Source organism: Tetrao urogallus (genome assembly GCF_951394365.1).
Source record: "Tetrao urogallus genome assembly, chromosome: 4".
NCBI lineage: Eukaryota > Metazoa > Chordata > Aves > Galliformes > Phasianidae > Tetrao > Tetrao urogallus.
The window spans coordinates 1,086,059-1,106,605 of record NC_136817.1 but is presented as its reverse complement, the minus strand read 5'-3'; the positions used below and the strand labels follow the sequence as shown (position 1 = coordinate 1,106,605).

Genomic DNA, 20,547 nt, shown 5'->3' with positions numbered 1-20,547 from the left:
AGGGAGACCAGTTTTGACTTCCCTAGCAACTCCTGCTAGAAGGAGGACTGTAAGGCAAACAACGGCAATGACAGGGCCTTTATTTGAAACACAGGCACCACAGAACAATATATCAAAGAAAGAGGAATTAATTTACCCCTTCCAGCAACAGCCTGGAAAAAAGGGAGGCTGAGAAATGCAGACTTCTGCAATTCAAACTCTGGTGCACCATAAGGAGAAGGGTGGGGGGAAGCCCACACAGACTCAGACTGCACACATGCTCCTGGAAGCATCACTGAGACTGGGAGAGAGGAAGAGTGGATCTAGGCTCCCCCAGCTCCTCACGTGCTCACATAGCGGTTCAGGCTGTGACCTGGTAACTCCACTGCAAGGACACAGCTCAACTTTCGGACTTCTGGACAGAGATTTGAATGCTAGACTGTTTTAGACGTCAAGATGTCCAACAATGTTTTGAACAAAAGCTGCTTTAGCAACTATGGGCCACTAAGATGATTGAAGGAATTGGAACATATGTCATACAAGGCTCCCGAAGGTAGGGATCAGACTGCTGAGAGGGTTTTGGCCTGACGTCTTCATGTGATACTGAGGCTGTGGGGCTTCGGCTAAGTCTAGGCACGTGTAGTGGCTTAGGTTAGGGTTATGGACAGGGGAGAGACAGCCTGGAACTGAGGGGAAGTTCTCTCCTTAGGGCTCGTTCATGCGTGGCTAGTCTGTGGGCTTGCCCAGGAGAACCTAGAGCATGGACTGTTCAGCCTGGCAAGCAAAAGGCTCAGAGAGGATCTCACCACTGTATGTAAATACCTGGTGGGTGTAAAGAAGAGCTAGACTGTTCTCCGAGGTGCCCAGTGACAGGCCGAGAGGCAGTGGGCACAAACTGAAGCACAGGAGATTCCACTGAAACTTCAGGAAGAACTTTGTCCTGACAGTGGGGTCGTGGAGCCTCCATCCCTGGAGATAGCTACAAGTCTGGCCAGCATTCTTGAAGTTACCCTGTTCTGAGCAGGGCCTGGACAGCACAGCCTCCAAAGGTGCCTATCAGCCTCAGCCATTCTGCGAGCCCGTGAGCTCAGCTATTGGCGTGTCTTGGTTCTGTTTGTGTCTGTTGGGTCTGCTCAGAGCCAAAAATGTGAGGCATCACAGAAGACTTGGATTGAGTAATGCTTCATTTACAAATCTCGGGCAGCTCTGAGGAATAAGCTTAAGTAGTTGATGTTCTGGAGAATTTTAACCTCTGCACAGAAAGCAGCTTAGCCACTCACATAACTGGAATAGACTGTAGGCACCTGTGAAACTTTCAGGTACCTGAGCTGTTAGGATTTGTGTAAGTCGTCTGCTTAAACCTGTAAGTCAAAATCCCAGAAAAAATGCACTTGTAATGCTCAAGTGATTTTTAGAATCTGGCCTTAAGTTTTCCTTAACTCTCGTGTGTGTTGAAGAATGATTTAGGAAAGTCCTTGCTTATGCAGGTGCCAGGAGACGTTGTGTGGATGAAAGTGAACGTTACAGGCAGTGTTATGACCTGCTGTAAATCAGTGTAACTCTATTGACTGTGCTAACAGAAACAGCTGATCTGTGTCTGCAGTCCTGATGATATGTTGCTTGAACAGTAAGATGCACTGCTTCTTCTCAGTCAATGATATATATAGTTCACAACCCTGTAATTTTTATCCTTTTGTTGTCCTTCCAATCGTTTTCATATTTATACCATGTATGTCTATTATATGCACATAGAATCTGCATGTTGAAATGATTTAGACTAACACTTGAAGCAGCTGCCTTTGTATCTACTATTAATTTGAAACTGAATTTAGAAAGTAAAAGGAAACTAGTTACAAAAATAAATAGTGTGGGTGAGCTTTTAAGAAGGGAATGGCCTTTCTTGTCCCAGGTTATGTGTAGAAAATGGAGAAATCTGAAAAATTATTTGGAGTAATCTGGTAATTTTTCGGACTCGTGCTGAGATTTTCAAGTTTTGGGATTTCAAGTTTTGAGGATTTGGTTTCGTTTTACTTTTTTTTTTAGTTTCTGCAGAATGGGACTGCAAACTGTATTGTATGTACAGAAATCAACGTGTTCCTTAAAGGAAGGAGAAAAGCCAGTCCTAGTTGCAGTACAATGCAAAGTATTCCTCTTGTTAGTGTATTACGGAACAGAGATTCAGGGATTCATCGACCTCATCAAATGGAGCCTGAATAGATTAATTTTACTTCTGTTTAAATGTTTCTATAAAGCCTGACTGTGTTGTATGCATCATTTTCAGCATAATAGTTCTTTATTCTTTTGTCCATTAAGGAAAGGTGAAACCTTTTCTAAGGATAAGGACTGTATTCTTTTTTCCGCATCAGATTAAATGAAAGAAAACCAATTGTTTATGTTCAAAACCTTTCATGAAGTTTTCTCAAAACTCAATTTTTCTTTATATGACAGGTGAGCTTGCCGGAGTTTATTTCAGTGGGTACCACTGTTATGACTCTCTCTGCTGTGGATAGGGATTCGGAGCATAATGGAATGGTTTCCTACAAAATCCTCTCTTCCTCAAAAGGATTTGCCATTGATCGCAAGAATGGTGAGTCTGTAAGCATGGTTTATTATTTCCACTTTTTCACTGTAAACTGAAGAATCATATTCCACTTCCTCACTTGTTGCCAATGATCAGGTCTGGAAATAATTGGTGGTATTTCACCAATTCCACTATATATTTTGGCTAGATCTGGCATTGCTGATGAAGAACTGACAGCATCAAAGACCAGTTCTCAGTTTGTCCGTGAACCATGCTCAAAACAGCTACTTAACAACATTCATTAGCATAGGTACTATTCTTCTGATGTAGTTTAACAGAGAAACTGTTCTACACTGCTCAGTGTTTCAGGGCCTTTCAGCTCATGTACTAAGCTGCATTAAGTTTAGGTTCATACCTGCTGCTTTCCAAAATAAGTTGAGCCTATCATAATGGAGGTTCTCTACAGCTTGGACTGTATGCTTTTTGCAGTACTGGTTATTCAGTTATCCAAAGTGGAATTTAAAAGTTTTCTAATTTGAGAACTCACTGTTTGAAGTACACCAACTTTGTTAGTAGCTAACAGATTTACTGATTTGATTTTTCTGATATAATGTTGTAATACCCTGAGAGGTAGAAAGATGGTGTGTGTGTCTTGATATACATATGTGCGTATAATTTTTTGCTAATGTCAGCTTCAGTTGTTGTAGATAATGGAAAAACGATGTGTAACTGTTCAGTGTGCAAGTGCATATCACTTATTTTTTGTTTCCAAGCATTCATGACGTAAATTTTTGAATGCATTTTTATTGAGTGATGATAACTATAAACACTGAACATACAAATTTCTCACCCAAATAAAATTGTCTATTTTTTACTCAATATTTAACTGACCTTTCTTTTATCCTTACCCAGAGGTTGTTTTTAACAGAGAATAGAAAACTGTAATTGTCACATAAGGTTGTCTCTGTGTTGCTTAAATAAAAAAATGAAGTGGATGGCTTATGAACGTGTTCAGATGAATTGAATGAAACATGTCGACACATTGCCAAACCTATCTAAATTACAAATATGCCCACGATGCTGCTACTAGATTGCAAGCAAAGGAGAACCAATGATGTTCAGTAAGGAACAGCAGAGCCACCCCTAAAGATGAACATGTTATACTTTATTTTGCCTTCTATTTTCTGCTATTTGCATGTTCAACCTACTATGAGGAAGAGAAATTTGTTTGTCTAAGTGCAGTATGTGTATTTGATACTGCATCCTTGTGGGCAGACCTTGGCTTACAGCATTAGCTGTGATTTCATAGAGTTACATTGTGGTGTGTAACATCTGAGCCATTTTCCAACATGACTGATAAGATTCAGCTTTTGCAATCATGTTTATATGCCTTAAAGAGTGCAAACTTTCACAAATTGTGTTTTATTTTCAGGTTTGTTGTTCACTACTGAGCCAGTGGCACATGGGGAAAACAATGCCTTTATTCAGGTACTGGTAGCGGCTGTGGACGGTGGCAGTCCTGCTCTGAGCACAGTCACCTCTGTAGAGGTACACATAGAAGATGTAAACAACCATGCCCCTCAGTTCACAAGGGCACTGTACAGTCTCAGCGTGAGTGAGAGCACTTCAGTAGGAGAAAGCATCCTTGCATTTTCAGCAACAGACTATGACTGGACTTGTGAAAATACATACATTGAGTACTCTATTATTGATGGCAATGCTGAGAACTTATTCACCGTGGAAACAAGTGTCGTGGAGTCAAAAACATCTTACAAGCTTGTTGGCAATCTTGTTTTGAGCAATGTTCTTGACAAGGAAACTACTGCTTCCCATCGTTTGGTCCTCCTTGCCTCTGATCATGGAAAGCCCTCCTTGAACTCAACCGCTACTGTGCTGATAAGTGTATTGGATGTCAATGATAACCCTCCAGAATTTAGCAGCTCAGAGTACCACGTTCACATCAAAGAAAGCCTCCCTGTTGGGAGCTGTGTCACAGAAGTTTTAGCAAATGACCCCGATGAAGGCCGTAATGCAGAGATCACTTATGCTATAATTTCTGGAAATGACAAGCAGTATTTTCAGATGGATTGGAAAACTGGATCTGTGGATTTGATGAAGACTCTGGATTATGAGGATACCACGAAATTTACTTTGGTCATTCAAGGCTCAGATGGAGGAGCTGATGTAAAAAATGTGGCTTTTTCTGTTGTCCACGTTAGCATCCTAGATGACAATGATTATGCCCCACTGTTTTTGTTTCCCAGCGTGAACTGTATTGCCAGTGAAAACCTGCCCAGCTTTTCTTTTGTATGCACTGTCACTGCCTTGGATTTTGATAAAGGCTCCTATGGACATCTCACCTACTCCATCCAGTCTTCATGTTTGGCTCAGCATGAAGCTCCTGGAGATCATCACATGTTTTTCATTGACCCTTTGACAGGAGATATTCATACAAACCAAACATTTGACTATGAAAGTCAGAATAAGTACTGTCTCATAATCCAAGCAAAAGACAAAGGTGACTTACTGGCCACAATTACAGTTCAGGTAGATATTGAGGATAGAGATGAATTTAGCCCAGTTTTTTCACAAGATCAGTATTTCTTTAATCTCCCTAGGGAAAATGAAGCAGGCCAGTTGCTTGGCAAGGTGACAGCATCAGATAGTGATGGTGGACCGGATGGAGTTGTTCATTATTCCCTGCTAAACACTTCTGCATTCTTTTCTGTAAATCAAAACAGCGGTGGTATTTATTTGACTCAAACTGTTCACCGAAATAGAAGTGACAGCAAAAGCAATGATGACACCTTGAAATTGTTGGTAAGGGCTCAGAGCCCAAAAATGGAGTCCAGGTTTGCAGTGTGTACTGTTCTGGTGAATGTTTCCAATTCTCCTGAAAGTTATCCCCTTGTGTCAGCCTACAGTCTGACCATTAGCCTTTATGTCTCTCTCATGATGTTTCTGCTGCTTTCCTTTCTTGTCAGTGTTATTGCACTTATTCTGAGACGTAAGCAGAAAGATGTGATGAACTCTTACATGAAAAAAGAAACATTATCCTCCTCAGCTACTGATGTGAATTTGGCCAGAGAAGACGTGGTTCTTAAGGACTGCCAGAATATCCAAAGTACTGAGAGCGGCGGTGTGCTTCCCATGGGTGCCATAGCAGATTGGCTGAGGTTGTCAGGAATCAGAGAGAGGAAAGATGATGATGTGCCCTGCAGGCATTCAGGCTTCAGTGGCCACAGTTTTGCCAGAGGAGAAACTGCAGAGGGTGAAGAAATCAAAAGGATCAATGACCATCTTTGCAGGAAGAGTGCTGGCTCCACGCTGAGCGAGCGAGACTCCTGGGTGCCAGATTCAGGGATCCCAAGGGAGTCTGACCAGCTCTCCTGCCCCTCTGGGGAAACTGACATCGTGGCTACCACGCAAAGCATGGAGAGCATGCAGGCTGTTCAAGGCAAAGGTGGAGAAACTTGTGATGCAGCCTATCCAAATAACGAAGTGTTGTCTCAGACACTTAAAAAAACTGAAATGAAAAAGAACATATTGACAGACCTCACAAGAGACTGTGCCTTGGTATCAGATAGGCAGGTCTCTGGGTGTGATTTGCTTGCAACTCTTACACCTCTGATGAGGACCTCAGAGGCAGTTATAGCTGGGGTTACGTGCTCAGCTGGGAGCCCAGATTTCAGCCTTTCTCCTCACTCTTCGGTGACATTGCAAAACTGAAAGATGACAGTGGATGTGTTTTGTAGCCTTCCTAAGGAGAAGCCTTTTCTTTTCCCTCCACCCTTGGTATGTTACCAAGGGAGTAAATCAGTAGCTCAACCTGGCATAAGGCCAGTGCCACCACGGATGCCAAATGTAATATCAGGGCAAGTATTTAAAAGATGCCCTCATTCTCCCCTTATCCCGAGTCTTGGATACCTCCACCAATGAGGGCCCTCTGTTTTTGTCCTTCTCTATCTTTGTTTACCATGCAGACACCTACTGTTTCTGTGTTAATCTCTGATAGGAGAAGGCCAGGAATATGTCTTATTTGTCCAAGCCATTAACTTGCAACAGAGGAGCAAATTCAAGTCTAGGTTATTAACTGATGGTAGCTTGTGGAAAAATACATGCTTTGAAATGTTTTTTTTGTTTGTTTTTAAACAAGCAAAGCATGCCTGTCAAAACATGATTGCTATCTTGTCTGTTTTCATGAGCTGAAAAGGTTAATATATAACGCAGCCACAAACTTTGTAACAATCCGTCATGTTCTTCACAGAGTGTGCTGCCAATCCATGAGGTTTGTCCTTTTGCAGCTCCCAATAAGTGTGGTTTCCCATGTAAATCACACAGCTTGGTGCCTGAAAACCAACTTGATGATCAATTCTAATGTTTTTAACAAAATATGTTAATAAGAAATTAATGGCAGTAGCTGTTTTTGTGGAAATCTTTTCTGTGGTTGCATTGTGAGGGGGTAAAATCACAGAATCATAGAATATCCCAAGTTGGAAGGGACCCACAAGGATCAAGTCCAACCCCTGGCTCCATACAGACCACCCAAAATCAGACCATATGACATAGAGTGGTGTCCAAATGCTTCTTGAATTCAACAAGCTTGGGGCTGTGCACACTGCCCTGGGGAGTCTGTTCGATGTCCACTGCCCTCTGCTGAAGATCCTTTTTGTAACCCCCACCTGACCTTCCCTGATGCAGCTCTGTAATTTACCAGCACTGAAGTGAGGCTGACAGGTCCCTAATTTACCAGGGTGGTTTTGTTTTTTCTTTTTCTTCCCTGCTTGAAGATTGGAACAATGTTAGCCAGCTTGCAGTCAGCTGGGACCCTTCCCCATTCCCAAGACCATTGAAAACAATTGAGATTATATTGGCTAGCTCTCATAGTACCTTGGGGTGAATCCCATTAGGCCCAAGGACTTATATGTATCCAGGTGGAGCAGCAAATCACACACAAGTTTGGAGTTGGCAGGGATTTTATTGTTAGTGCAGTCACTGTTCTGTAACTCAGGGCACCTAGGGTGCCAGAGCCTATCACTGATGTTGAAGATAGAAGCAAAAAAAGCATTAAATGTCTCTGTTCTATGTCTCTGTTTTTAATATGACCATTCTCATCAAGTAACAGATAAATGTTCTCTATGGTCTTCCCTTTGTTGTTAACATACTAAAAACACCCACCAACAAACAAACAAACTTTCAGTTGTCCCCTTCAGTATTGGCCATCTCCCTACGAAGGTGAGTGACATCACTGTAGTCCCCCTCGCGTTGGCTGACCTTGCTTCCAGCAGCCATTCACTTTCCACCTAAGCTCTAGAATAAGATCACTGTTCAGTCAAACTGGCCTTCTGCCCCACCTGCTTGAATTCTGACATTTTGGAATTGGCTGTTTCTGTATTAAGACCTCAGAAAGAGCTCTTACGTTAGAAGTAACCAGGCACTAAAAGGTACTAGAGTGATGTGCACGTTTGGCAGTTTGGGCCAGCATGTCATGATAATCTGCATAATAATGGCTCACTCATAGAAACCCTTGGGAAAAAAAAAAAGAAAAAGAAAAAAAAAAAAGAATAATGGTAAGATAAAAGCAACCTTCTTCTTTATTACTAGATTTAAAATAACTATCCGTTGTCTCTCTGTCCCATTACAGAAGATGGCCTGTTCTCCATGCAGCTGTAGGATAGGACAGTGTCACAATTGAGAAGGTCTTCTATGCCTTTATGCTGATCTTTGGTGCTGTTATGGGCACGTCTTTGCAAGACCAGATGTCTGGCCTTGTTTGCTGTATGTGTCATACATATCACATTTTGTGTATGTATATCCAGTCACGTACACATACATATACTGCTCTGTATGCTTGTATATTGTATGAGACTAATAAAATAGAAAATACATCCAGAATAACTCTGGCTTCTCTTCAGTGTATATTTAAAACTCTTTGCTTCTTTTGCTTTGTGCATATAAAAACTGGGCTTTAGGGAAGTTGGATATATACAGAAATGTATGTTGTTCAAGTAACAGATGGAGGAAATGCATACAGTGCTGTTAGACTGCGTGATTACTTGGGACATGTGTCAGTTATTTCCTCAATCACGTAAGCCATGACCCTTACTGTTTTGCAATCTGTGGTTGTAGCAGAAGTGTTAAGTCACAACCTGAAGCAGTGGTTGAGCACCTGGTGGGAAGGCAGGGCAAACCCAGGGGAGCTCAGGTGCATGCAGTGCACCTGACTGATGGATGAGGTGGAACCAGGATCCACCCCTGCCCAGACCTCATTTAAGGGTTGGCAGTGGAGGTCTTGCTGGAGATCTTTGTCTACCTGAGGTTTTCTAAAAGTAAGCAGTTCTTTTCCTTTGTTTCTGCAGCTGCTGCATTTGGGCTTTTTCTCATTTGCTGTGGTAGAAGACTTTGCCACCCTGCTATTGTTGGGGTATTTTTCCTTCCTACTATATAATTACAGTGGTTTTATAGCCTGTCTTTGAATGTGATTCTGTTTCCATAGGTGTGCCTGCTTTGTACAAATGTATAATACAATCCTTGGTGCTGTGCAAGAGTGCTTCCTTTGAAGGTGTAGTGTTTGTTATACTGTCACAGTTGAAAAAGCTGGCATAGCTCAGTGATTCATCGGGATCAACAGATCTCACTAAGAAGGAGAGAGGAAGATAAATCTTATAGTTAGGCAAAATCCTGTGCCAAGAAGGAAAAGTAGAGGAGTTATGCCTAGTTCATATCTGAACATGGAGCATCAGTTCAAGGCTGTTGTTTCAGTATGAACTGAGCCATTAGATTGGGAACCAGAGTTGTGTAGTGAAACTTCTTAGAACCTGTCTGAAGAAGGCAATATGCTTTGGCATTTTTATGTGATTGTAGGATGCATGTGTGGTTATTGAAGTTCCAGGTTTTCTTGATGAGCTTTCAGAGTGGCTTGTTCTGACTACTTTTTGATGCAGTTATTTTCCCAATTGAATGGGTTATGGAAATTTTTTTAGTGACACTTCAGTGGAAAATTTATGTACGTGAAAAGTAACTGTAATGTGATGTAATAGCAGGAATGTGTAATAGTTTGATAGCTCAAATAATGTAACAGTTTTCTAGAACCTAACATTCTATAAACATTACCCACAGAACTTATTTTCCACCTATTAAGATTATGCTTTCTACAACCCCTTTGGTGTTGACTTAATATCTTGAATTGTAACTGCTAATAAGAAGTGTCCGTTGTGATGTTGCTATGTGTGGCTGTAGCTTTGGGAGGCGCTCATGGCACAGAGAACTAGCTTTTCTGTGCAGTCACCATCTTACTGCTTTTAGTGTCATGCAGTCATGGTCAAGTGGCAGCTGTTGGTCTGAGCAGGAGCAAAAAGCACGTGCTATGCTGGTAGAGATTGTCTTTGCAGTGGGTGTTTGGTGGAGGAGCAAGTTCTTCACAAAGCAAAATGACATATCCTTCACTTTCATGGATATAAAACAGTATCTCAGCTTTTGTTTCATGTATAGATTCTAGATTAATGAATAGCTTTTTATTCACTAATGCTGCTGTTGCAAATGAAATATTAGTGTTAGAAATCTTCAGAGCATGCAGTCATAATTTGTACAAAATTTAGACCTCACCATGTTGAGCTCTGCTTGCTACAATTCTGCTTGAAAAGTGAGCAAATCTTGTTTCTGTCTGTCCTTTTTGCTCCTTCAGATATATCTTGATGCCTCTCTGAAAGACTAAGAATACTTGCATCCAGTTTCTCATGCACACAAATCAACCAGTGTATGTTCTGTGTTCCTCTTAAGTTTATGAGAACCTTTTCCTTGTCTGAGTATTAGCTCATTCTGTATTGAGCAGGAAACAACAATCAGTTGAAATGTTTTGTATATAGTCAAGCTTTAAAAAGTGACTGTTGAGACGAGCTTTTGCAAGAAATCGCACAGTTCTTCTAACCTTACTTTTTTTCTTCTCTCAAGTAAACAGTATATAACATCCATAATTTACCATGAGTTTAATATTAGCTTGAATCGAGAAGGCTGTTACTGTGCAATTCCACACACCACTTTTAGCACTTTGGAGAAGGTACAAAACTTGTTAGTGGAAAATCGTATTAAGCTCAAAATGCATAACTGTAAAAGATAGTTGTCTGTTCTGGAATTTTGGCTGCCTGCCTTCTGGATTTCTTGTTGGCAGCCTTGAAAACACTAGTGTAAATCACTACCAAATGGATATCCAAATTCCATCTACCAGTAGTAATCATTAAATTGATATTCAAGCAGATTCCTGTGCGAAGAGGAGAAACTTTTTTTTGGGTATCTGTCATGTAGGGATTTTATATATATATAATACATATAATATATTTTTATATACACACACTTGTTTTCTAAAAGAATGAATGACCCCCAGTTAACTACATGTGTCCACGTTTGGTTTGTAGTTTTTCAGCTGAAGACAGTTGTTTCTACTACATTCCTAGATAAGAAAAAAAATTCAAGTGAAAATGAATCTTGTTGCTCAGAAACCAGCGTTGCTGATTTCCTACTATCATTTATATTTGGTTGCTATCAATTCTCTGTGATGTCTGTCTTTTTTCTTTAACTGCTGTGTAGCTAAGCACACTTCAGGAAGCAGTATGTGGGAACATAGTAATTAGACTTTCTCCTCAGTCAGAGCTGCCAATGTGTGTGGACTGCAGCACTCCTTGAAAACCAGACCCTGCAATGGAAGAACGTGGAGGGATCGTTGTAAAAGAGGGAACTGGCACTGAATTAGTAAGCATGGAGAGAGATTTTTCCTCTAAAGTCCAGTAAAAACACTAATTGGAATAGGAGGCACTTGTGACTGTAAGGGAATATTCTGTAATGGGAGGTTTACGTTTAGAGTTTAGCTTACTCTGAGGATGAAGTGGCTTTGCAGCTTTTTGTCTCTATTATCTGGCACAACAACCAACTCACTGTGGCAATGTGTGTCTTAGGTAACTGCTGATGATCTGGCTGGAATAACTAAGGTGCTGCAAAATCAAATTGAGCCCTTCTGGGTCTTGTGTAGCTGTTAGTTCTGCTGGCTGCTCATTGTCACAGTATGTGTTCAGTCTGAGTGTGGTTTTGTATATTCAGATCATATTAAATAGATCTGCAGTCTGGCATACAAATCCTCTTGCTGGCTTTGAAAATTTTACCATAAACACAGAAAATATTTTTAAAACATTGGAAAAAATATGGATATCTAGACAAAAGAAGGGGCCTTACAGAAAAGAAAATTGATAGAACCTTCTGATTTAGACTCGCACTTTACTTTGCAGCTAGGGCTATTATTCATATTAAAAAAAAAAAAAAAAAAAAAAAAAAAAACCAGATGCTTTCCTTCTAAAGTGTATGAAAGGTAATAGAGGGCCATCTATAAAGAATGCAGGAAGGCATCAGGGCACTCTAGAATTGTGAAATGGTTCTGTTTCTTGAACCACTTGTGCTACTTCAGCAAGGTAGAAAAAAGTACCAAATCCTTTAGCTAATTATTGTCACATGAATCCAAGTTTCTTTACTGTTTATTTGTTTGACTGTCCCAAACAAGTCTTGTGCCTGATGAAGCATTAGATGTTAAACAACATGCATGAAAATGCAAGGCATGTGGTAGAAGACTGAGATGATACACTGTAGTATTCAAAACTGCGGTTGAAAGTCTTTACAGTTAGAAAACTCAAATCTCTAATGTGTTAAAAACAAAGGAATTTGCAACACTGTAAAACTACATTTTGAAATATCAGCCCTGTCTATGTAACCTTATCCACTTGAAAATAATCTTATGTTAAACACTTCTGAAGCAGAGATTATTTAACTGAACCCGAGTTGCCTGCCCTAAAACTCCGTGTAAATTGCTTGTGAAAAGCTGTCATAAATCTTAGAAAATGGAAGCTGAGCTGTGTGCTGTAGGAGCTGGCCAGCCAGAAATAGACATTACATAAAGCAGCACTTGAGAATGGTTAGGGCTAGGTGATGCCTGCTCACCAGCACAGCTTGGAGGAATGTTTAGCCATTACCTATGGGGGCCCACTGCATTTGGTTGAGAACTTTCAGATGGGAAATTCAATAGAGTTTATAAAACGGCTTTACTGGTGCCATATCTGAAAGAAGCAAGTAGTGAATCAAGCCTGCTTGCACAGACCTCCGAATTCCTGCATTGAGCCTTGTTTAGCTGGGCATAGGCACGTTTCCAGCATCTCCCTTTAAACAAACTGTACGGTTCACTTAATTTCAAAAGATTTTAAAATGCTGGGTTCTGATCCAACACCATAAGACTTCCACTGATTTCAATGGGCCTAAGTAAAAAATACACCTGGAAGAAATGGACAACATGTGTGGCTTCCTGATACTCTAACAAGAGTCCCTGGCAGTGGAAAGTGGGCTCCCTGGTGTACAGGACTGTAAAGCAGCAGGGAGGAGTATTGGAAAAAGGGAAATCAAGACCCTGGAAAGAGAGTAGAACCAGCATGTGGCAGGGAGATTTGGAGGGGAGGTACCTCTGCTCTGTGGTGACTGATGCAAGCCTTGCTTTGTATACTTAATTGGAGTGCCTTTTGCATGAGTCTGAGAAGGTCTGTAAAGAAGAGGTCACTTTACTGTTCCATCATTCTACTGCTATGTAAAGCATATTCTGTTGCCTGATTTGCGACTTCTTTTATTTAAATTATGGAATAAGCATGCCTTCCCATAGCGATTCCTTTGCTTGTCTTTATACCATAAGCACTTTACCTGAGGCCAAGTGCTGGGTAGAATTAGTCTTCAAAATTACGCTGGCAACTGTTAACGTGACAGGAGCAGGAAAAGGATTGGAGTTTGAATGGATTGTTGGTTGGTGTTTTGGTTTCTTTTTGTTTTGAGAAGTGAATGTGTTTGATTTCAGTCTTGCTTTTAGGCTTACCTGAATAGTCACACAACTCTTGCAGCCTGAATTTTTGGCTTCTGTGGCGCTTTTGGAACAACTGGTGCCATTGGCTGACCACATATTCACTGGATGCAAATAGATAAGAGGTTTCAGCTGCCTACTCAGTTCTCTGGCAGCAAAATGGCAGAAAACTACCTGTAACTTAATTGCTGAATATCCACTGTACTGGATCAATGACACGTTTGAACTCCCACCATTTTTTTCCAGAATTCTTCCATTCCAATGTGCATGATTGTCCCTCATATGTTTCTTGTAACTTTGTTTTAATAACTGAAAATTGGAGGTTCTGATTCCCCCTCCCTCCCCACTCAGCTAAGGTGTGAAATCAAGTTGCTAGCGTTTCCTATTGAACCAGTGTGATATGTTCTATCATTGTAATTAGACAATGGAGGTAGAGTAACAGAAAACTCTCTATTAACAGTTTGTATGGGACTTAAGAGATTTTTGTGACTTAAATATAACTACTTAATTTATACCATACAAACAAAAAGCATCAGGAAAATGTGATTACTGTAAGGAACATAAAAATTAAATGAAGAAGTAAAGAGGACATCTTAATAATTAAATTTTGAAACATTAGGCAGAGTTAAGGCACACCCAGTCCTTCTGCTCACCTGCAAAATTAACTACTTGGGGAAGATGAAAGGCTGTGTGGAGCCAGGAGTTGGACTCTGTCCTCGTGAGTCCCTTCTAACTCAGGATATCCTATGATTCTGGGTCCTCTGATAGTCAGCAGCACTAGGAAGTATGAGCGGTCCTGTGATACAGCACTTCATTTTTTAGTAACGATAATGTTACAGTGCAATCTACTGTGGAGAATGTCCTTAGCAGACAGGTTGGGCAAGATGACCTGCAGAGACCCCTGTAATTCTGTGAATTTGTGTGATGAGTTTTTATTCTGGTGACTAGGACATCACAGATCACTAGACTGCAGTAAATAAAACAAGCCTGCTTCTATGATTGCTAGTTAATGTGTTCAAGTTTTTTTAAAAAAAAAAAAAAAAAAAAAAAATTTGGATAAAAGGAAGAAATGGGTCTACAATTAAAATGGTCTGCTTAACAGTATCTAGCCAGCAGAGAGAACAAAATTAGTTCTGTATGAGCTGTCTAAATGTCTCGAGTTGTGCTGCTGCATGCTTTGCTCCAGCTAACATTGAAAGTTATTAGCTCAAGTGGAGCACACTGTTGTAGCTACACTGCCCAAAATAGCTTTGATCAGACTCCCCACTGTTCCCTACTATGTAAGATATATTCAAGGATTATTGACTTCAAAGAACAAACTTTTGTAGATAAGAGGTGAAGACACTGGGACAGTATTCTGACAGCATTCAGACTCCTGTCTGAAAGGAAGAGGAAGTTTAGAATTTGTCAAGCCAAAGATGTGAACATTCTCTGTGACTGGATAGCGAAGACTATCCAGGGAAAGGAAATTGGTTCTCCAGTAAGGATTGTTTGTGTTTTGAAGGGCACAAAGGAGTGCAAAAATAAGTAGATAGACTGGAGAAAGTTACAACAAAATGCCAAAGATTCTTTGCTCACCAGAAGGAAGAAAAGAAATAGGACCACTGGGAATCAGGTAGAAATTAAAAAATAAAAATAAAAAATTATGACTCTTGGCTTAAGTAAAAGCATGTTCAACCTTAATTTGTAGTAAAGCTAGTGATGTTGACCATGGAGGAATGCCAGGATGGAGCAAATAGTAAGGGCAAGGGAGGAAATGGGACAGAAGGTGGGAGGATACCTCAGAGATTTTAAAACACGATCAAACAGGAGGAAAAGAATAGTCCTTGGCCTAGAATAGAGGAAGACTATACGTGTGTGTGTGAAATTCCATGCCCAGTAGCATAGGTAGGCATGCTATCTGAAGTTTCAAGGAAGGGATGAGAGAATGCCACTAGACTGTGTTGCTGGAGTTTCCTTAGCAAAGAAGGGGGAAATAAATTGTTTTGCACATCCTTGGACTCTGTTTAGTTATCTTCTGAAGGCTAGAATCACGATACAGATGCACCAGGATCATGCATGGGTTTCAAAAGTAGGTAATGTGCTGAAACCCACAGTCTTTCAGAAGATAATTCGGTGAACATATTCAGTAGAACTCATGTGTTTGAGTTTCAGAGAAATATTTGACATGGTGTCAACTAAGGATTTGTTCTAGAGCTACAACGCTGTATGCTCACTGCAGATCACTGTGCCCTATGAGCAGTGCAGTAGGGAGATCACCGCCAGAGAGGCAGCAGAGGGTGACCTTTAAAAAGGGAAGAACAGTGCCAGAGTGAGATCAGGTGGGTATCTTTGTTTTCCATGTTATTTAATGTTTTCCAATAAAAACAGTGATGCGAGCAAGATTGATTGGAATAGAGCTTGATCATTTTATTAGAGGAAATCTGGATTAATTTAACTTTTGAATTTGTTAAACTTCATTTTCCTATTATTCTTTTTTTTGTAATACCTTACTCTGCTCTTTAATAAAGAAAATTTCTGGTATTATTGCTCACCATAAAGCAACTCTAATTTTAATCTCTTTTGTCTGCTAAAAATATTTTTTTCACTACTCTCACGTCATGATTGAATCCCTGTAGTTTTTTACTGATTTTGGTGGCTCTCCTCTGAACCTTTTTTTTTTTTTTTTTTTTTTTTTAACATCTTGAAGTGAATCCAATTGTTATCCCAGTGTTCTTATAAAACTGCAACTGAACATTTGTAAGTCTGAATTATTTGCAAGTAGTTCTGATTCTTGGGAAAAAAAAAAATCACGGCTGTTTATTCATCTATACTTATCCTCATCTGCGTTCTCTCAGTAACGTCTTCTCATTTACGAACTGAGTAATTCTTATTCCTAAACTGTTAGAGGCTCTTCATGTTACTTCAGTTGTACAAACCAGAAAGATATGATCAATGCTTGAATTGTTAGTATCTCGCACAGTTGTATTTGAAGAAAGAACTTGCCTTGCTTTGCACAAAGAAAAGAGCATAGTTCAAGGAAGTTGCATGAAACGTGAATACGAATCTAAAAGAGAATGTGCTGAAATAGTGATGTCCAAGTGGTGTCCATGGTGTAAATGGGCACAGATGTCAGTACTCTTAAAGGCACTGTAACTCAGAAGGCTGTTTAATCCATTAAGCTATCCAGAACCGCCATTTCTTGATGTGAATTTTGGATCAGTAGAGCTGTTTCGAAAAGCACCAGGAGTTCAAATACTTAAATACTTTGAGTTTTCATCAAGGTATTTTGAAACGTGACAGAGATAATCGCATTTAATAAATTGCTCGTAGCAATTCAAAGGCAGGCACATCTTATTTAAGCATTCAATTGTATGATTCTACATCTTTTTCCTCTTCTGTTTGCCCTACCGCTGTTCTCTTACGTAGTATCTATTTCTGCCAGAATTGTTTCGGAAATGGAACAAGGATGAGCAGCCCTCAGATGGCTGAAAGCACAGTTTTCCATTAAATGTAATATTTTTTAGAGATGAAAGTAAGAAAGGTGTGTGTGTATGTGCATAAACAGTGTAACATTCCAGAGTATGATCTGAAATGTTTAGCGGTGCGTATTTGGAAAGATGCACTATTTGAGTGGAGATTATATGAGTAAGTTATGTAGGTCACCTCCAGCAAGCAGCAGTAAATCATCTTTGAGTGTTTCACACCACAGTGTGCTCCATAGATGCTTCTTGATGTCTTATGGCAGCTTATTCATAAAATATTTCCATAAGTTTTAAAGTTTTATTGTTTCTATTTTTGCCTCTGTAGCTAAAACCGAGCTCCACTAATGCTACAATTCCAACTATAAAGAATTCTGAGAGAGGAAAGAAACTCATAAATAATGCAGTTGGAAACCTCTAAAAAGTGATCTGCAGAACTTTTGAGACGGTGCTTAAAGGAGAGCATTTTTGATAGCCTCGAAGAGATGTTTTCCTTCGAGACTTGGGTGGAAGAGATTTCTGATTTTTTTTTTAATGGATTTAAATGTGCAACCTAGGACAGTCATTACGCTTATTAGTAACTTATTTTTTAAGGCATCTGTTAAAAACCTCTGTGGAGGGGAGGATTTACTTTTTTTTTTTTTTTTTTTTTTTTTTTTTTTTTTTTTTTTTTAAATAATGCAGCGCAAAAGGATTAACAGAGCAAAATACAGGTTAAGCAACCAAAGAACAAGGTAAAATGCTATTTTATTTGATGAGTCAGTGTGCTAGTCCAGCACAGAAATCCTGCTGACATCTCTGGCTAGGATTAAAAATAAAAATAAAAATTCTATCTCCAGCGCAGCTTAGCTTTCTGTGTATCAGTTGTCTTGCATGCTACGTAATTCCATCAGCTGTGCACTCACAGAGGGCAAAATACTAACTACAACTGGGATTTGTGGAGTGGGCAAGGAAGGTTTTTGATGGGGGAAAAACAGAAGCGCGAGACAGAAAGATTAAAGAGAATGCCTTATGCTACGATCCAGGTAATTCTGGGCTGGAAATTTGGTGTTTCGGGGGAAAATGATGCCTTACTTGCAGGGACAGGGGTCTGTCTCATTCAAATGCTGCACCAATGAAACCATCTGGATCCCAAGTTCCTTGCTGAAAGTCTGCAGTGTCATCTGTAGCTCAAAGACTGAGTTAGATCTCTGGATGTTATGTACTTATGGTTAACCTAAAATCTGAATAGTACTGTATGGCAGTTTTGTGGAATTTCTGAAGGAAACACTTAAAAAAAAACCCAACCAAAAAAAACTGTACTATCTCCTCTACAGGAACTTTCTCTAGTGGCTTTCTTGTTGTTTTGAATAGTTTGTTGGTGCCTTCTAGGCAGAATGCTGCAGTACAAACACAGTAAGAACAGTCCCTTTCCTCAAACACCTTTCAAATCGGGCCTGTTTCCATGGTGAGGCACAGGAAAGTCCCACTCTTCTGTTGGTCTCTAGTATCTAGCACCCATAATATTTCCCTCTTTTTTTTTTTTTAATACCTGCAAAAATGAAGCTGAATTTAGCCATCTGGGAATAATTCACTTGAATCCAATTTTCCACAGGGCTTCAGTAGGAATTCTCACATAGGATCGTTCTCTCAGATACATGGAAGATTGCTTACAACAAGGAAACTACATCATTTATGCTTCCTTGTGCAAGAAATCTGTAGCTTACTGTCATTGTCATGAAACCCACTAATCAGAAGCTAAGGTTTATGAATCAGAAATGACTTTAACAAGACACTGTTGAAGACACTGAGGGAGGCGTACCATGGCAGCGGAAACTGGCTGTGGTTGAAATGCCTCTGGAGGCATGTGCTTAAATCTTGTTTGGTTTCACATTTAGTTCTAGACAGTGTAACTCAGTGTAGGTTGAAGAATTTGAAGAATTCCCTGCTGGCTTCACCAAAGGAAAAATAATTCTTTAACTTCTTTAATTTCCTTCCATTTCTTTTATTATAGGTGGTCTAAATGCTTTTCTCACTTTTTTGACTTCCGATTGCTCAAGTATTTCAGTACTGTGAAAGCACTGTCAGTATTTAAGCTACCCTGAAGAGCAGAGGGCCGGAATCTTTTCTCTGTTGCGTTTTCATAAATGTTAAACAGTTCCTGCCATTTTCACAAAGCACAGGCAAAACAGAGTACAGTTCAGGGAATAACTGTGTTTGACAGTGGCTGCTGAAGAGCAAACCTGATGATCTCTCCAGGAGAAAAGTGGAGGCTGGACAAAGAGATATTTAAAAAATAAAAAATAAAAAAATAAAAAAATAAAAAAAAAAGGCAAGCTGAATGCTGTCCCAAATTCTGTGGTTGTCAGATGGCTTGGCTCAAGGGTGAGGTTTCTTTTTTTGGTCAAGTCCCTGAATTGCAGCTTGGAACTCTAAGCCAGGTCCTACTGTTTCTCTCTTTGGAATGTACTTTGTTCTCCAGTGGCTCCTGAGGTGATCCACCCACTGCTAGGACTGACTTGAAAGCATCAGTCCAGTATTCGTGGGATCAAAGGCAACCCATCAGAACGAGAGAGCCTCTGAGGATAAATTCCTTTTTCTGCATCTCGCTGCTTACAGTCCTGCCCAGTTACTGTAAAACCATTTAACGCGGGTTCAAAGTGGCAAGTGACAAGAACTAAGAACTTGGCCAGTGGGAATAGTTGCCCATAAAAGCAAAGGTAACTTATGGTTTCTAATGAAAGCCGCTATATTACATTGCCAAAGGATTTTAAAGCTGGCTTTTCTCTCAGGTTAGACTTGGTTCTTGCTGAGGAGCTTCAGTGTTCCAGTCCTTCCTGCACTAGTAATTAGAGATTCACTCTAATATTAAAGGATCTGTGGGATGTTTTGGAAAGTATACAGAAGTTGCTTGCTTATTTTGTAGCAGATGCTTCAGTCTGGCACGTTGCTAAAATTAGAAGGGAAAGTAGTTCGTAACTCCAAAAGAAATAGGAATTGTTATGGGTTGTCTATTTGTATTTATATTAGCAGGTTTTATGCAGGTATGTCTGCATCTTTGTAACTTGTAAAGCGGTCGAAACTTAGATTTCACAGAATTAAAGTAATTTTCTTAAGACTCCAGTCTGCTCCATCCATCCATCCATCCAAAAGCCATCCGTGCTTTTTTTTAAAGTATTGAAAGTAATTATAGCATTATGCTCTTGTATAATCTTCCATGTGCCAAAAAGTGCCATACCTGCCAAATCTTTCACATGCACTTTATTTTTTGAAAAAACCCAGAATGTGGCATTGTGAGCTTTGACGAAGGACAAAATAGATGGATGGTTCTAGAAGAACAGATGAGCTTGAGGGGAGAGGAAGCATGTGCAAGGGCTGCTCCAAAAGTAGTGCCTCTTATTTTATTCTGTTGGGCCATTATGCCAGAGGTGGATGTTGATGGTATGGCAGTAGAAGTTGAACCTCCCTTATACGTTGTTGCTGTGTGACAGATGGCAGCAGGGGGGCAGTCTGACAAAATGGTGTCTGACATGGAAGTGTGTATGAAGCAAAGATGTGGCACTGAATTTTTCCATGCACAAAATGGGTTGTCCTTCATCAACACAATGGATCCCTTCCACTGGTGCAGATTTTTTTTACAGGTGCAGCATGCAGGCTCCTTTTCATTGCTGATGAAAATGCTTAGCTCATGGTGGTGCCTCTGTTGCAAAATAGTGTTTTGTAGCTGAGAA

At 40.0% G+C, this 20,547-nt stretch overlaps 1 protein-coding gene across 1 annotated transcript in view; it reads left to right on the top strand.

Moving 5' to 3' along the window:
- Window positions 1-6,585, top strand: part of DCHS2 (dachsous cadherin-related 2) — a gene marked incomplete at both ends in the record, with an annotated part of 85,827 nt that extends 79,242 nt beyond the window's left edge. The window contains 6 exon segments of the mRNA XM_079534638.1: window positions 2,428-2,566; window positions 3,933-6,119; window positions 6,122-6,249; window positions 6,251-6,422; window positions 6,425-6,552; window positions 6,556-6,585. Of these exon segments, the coding sequence (XP_079390764.1) occupies window positions 2,428-2,566; window positions 3,933-6,119; window positions 6,122-6,249; window positions 6,251-6,422; window positions 6,425-6,552; window positions 6,556-6,585 (2,784 nt within the window).
- Window positions 6,586-20,547: the final 13,962 nt, after the last annotated feature.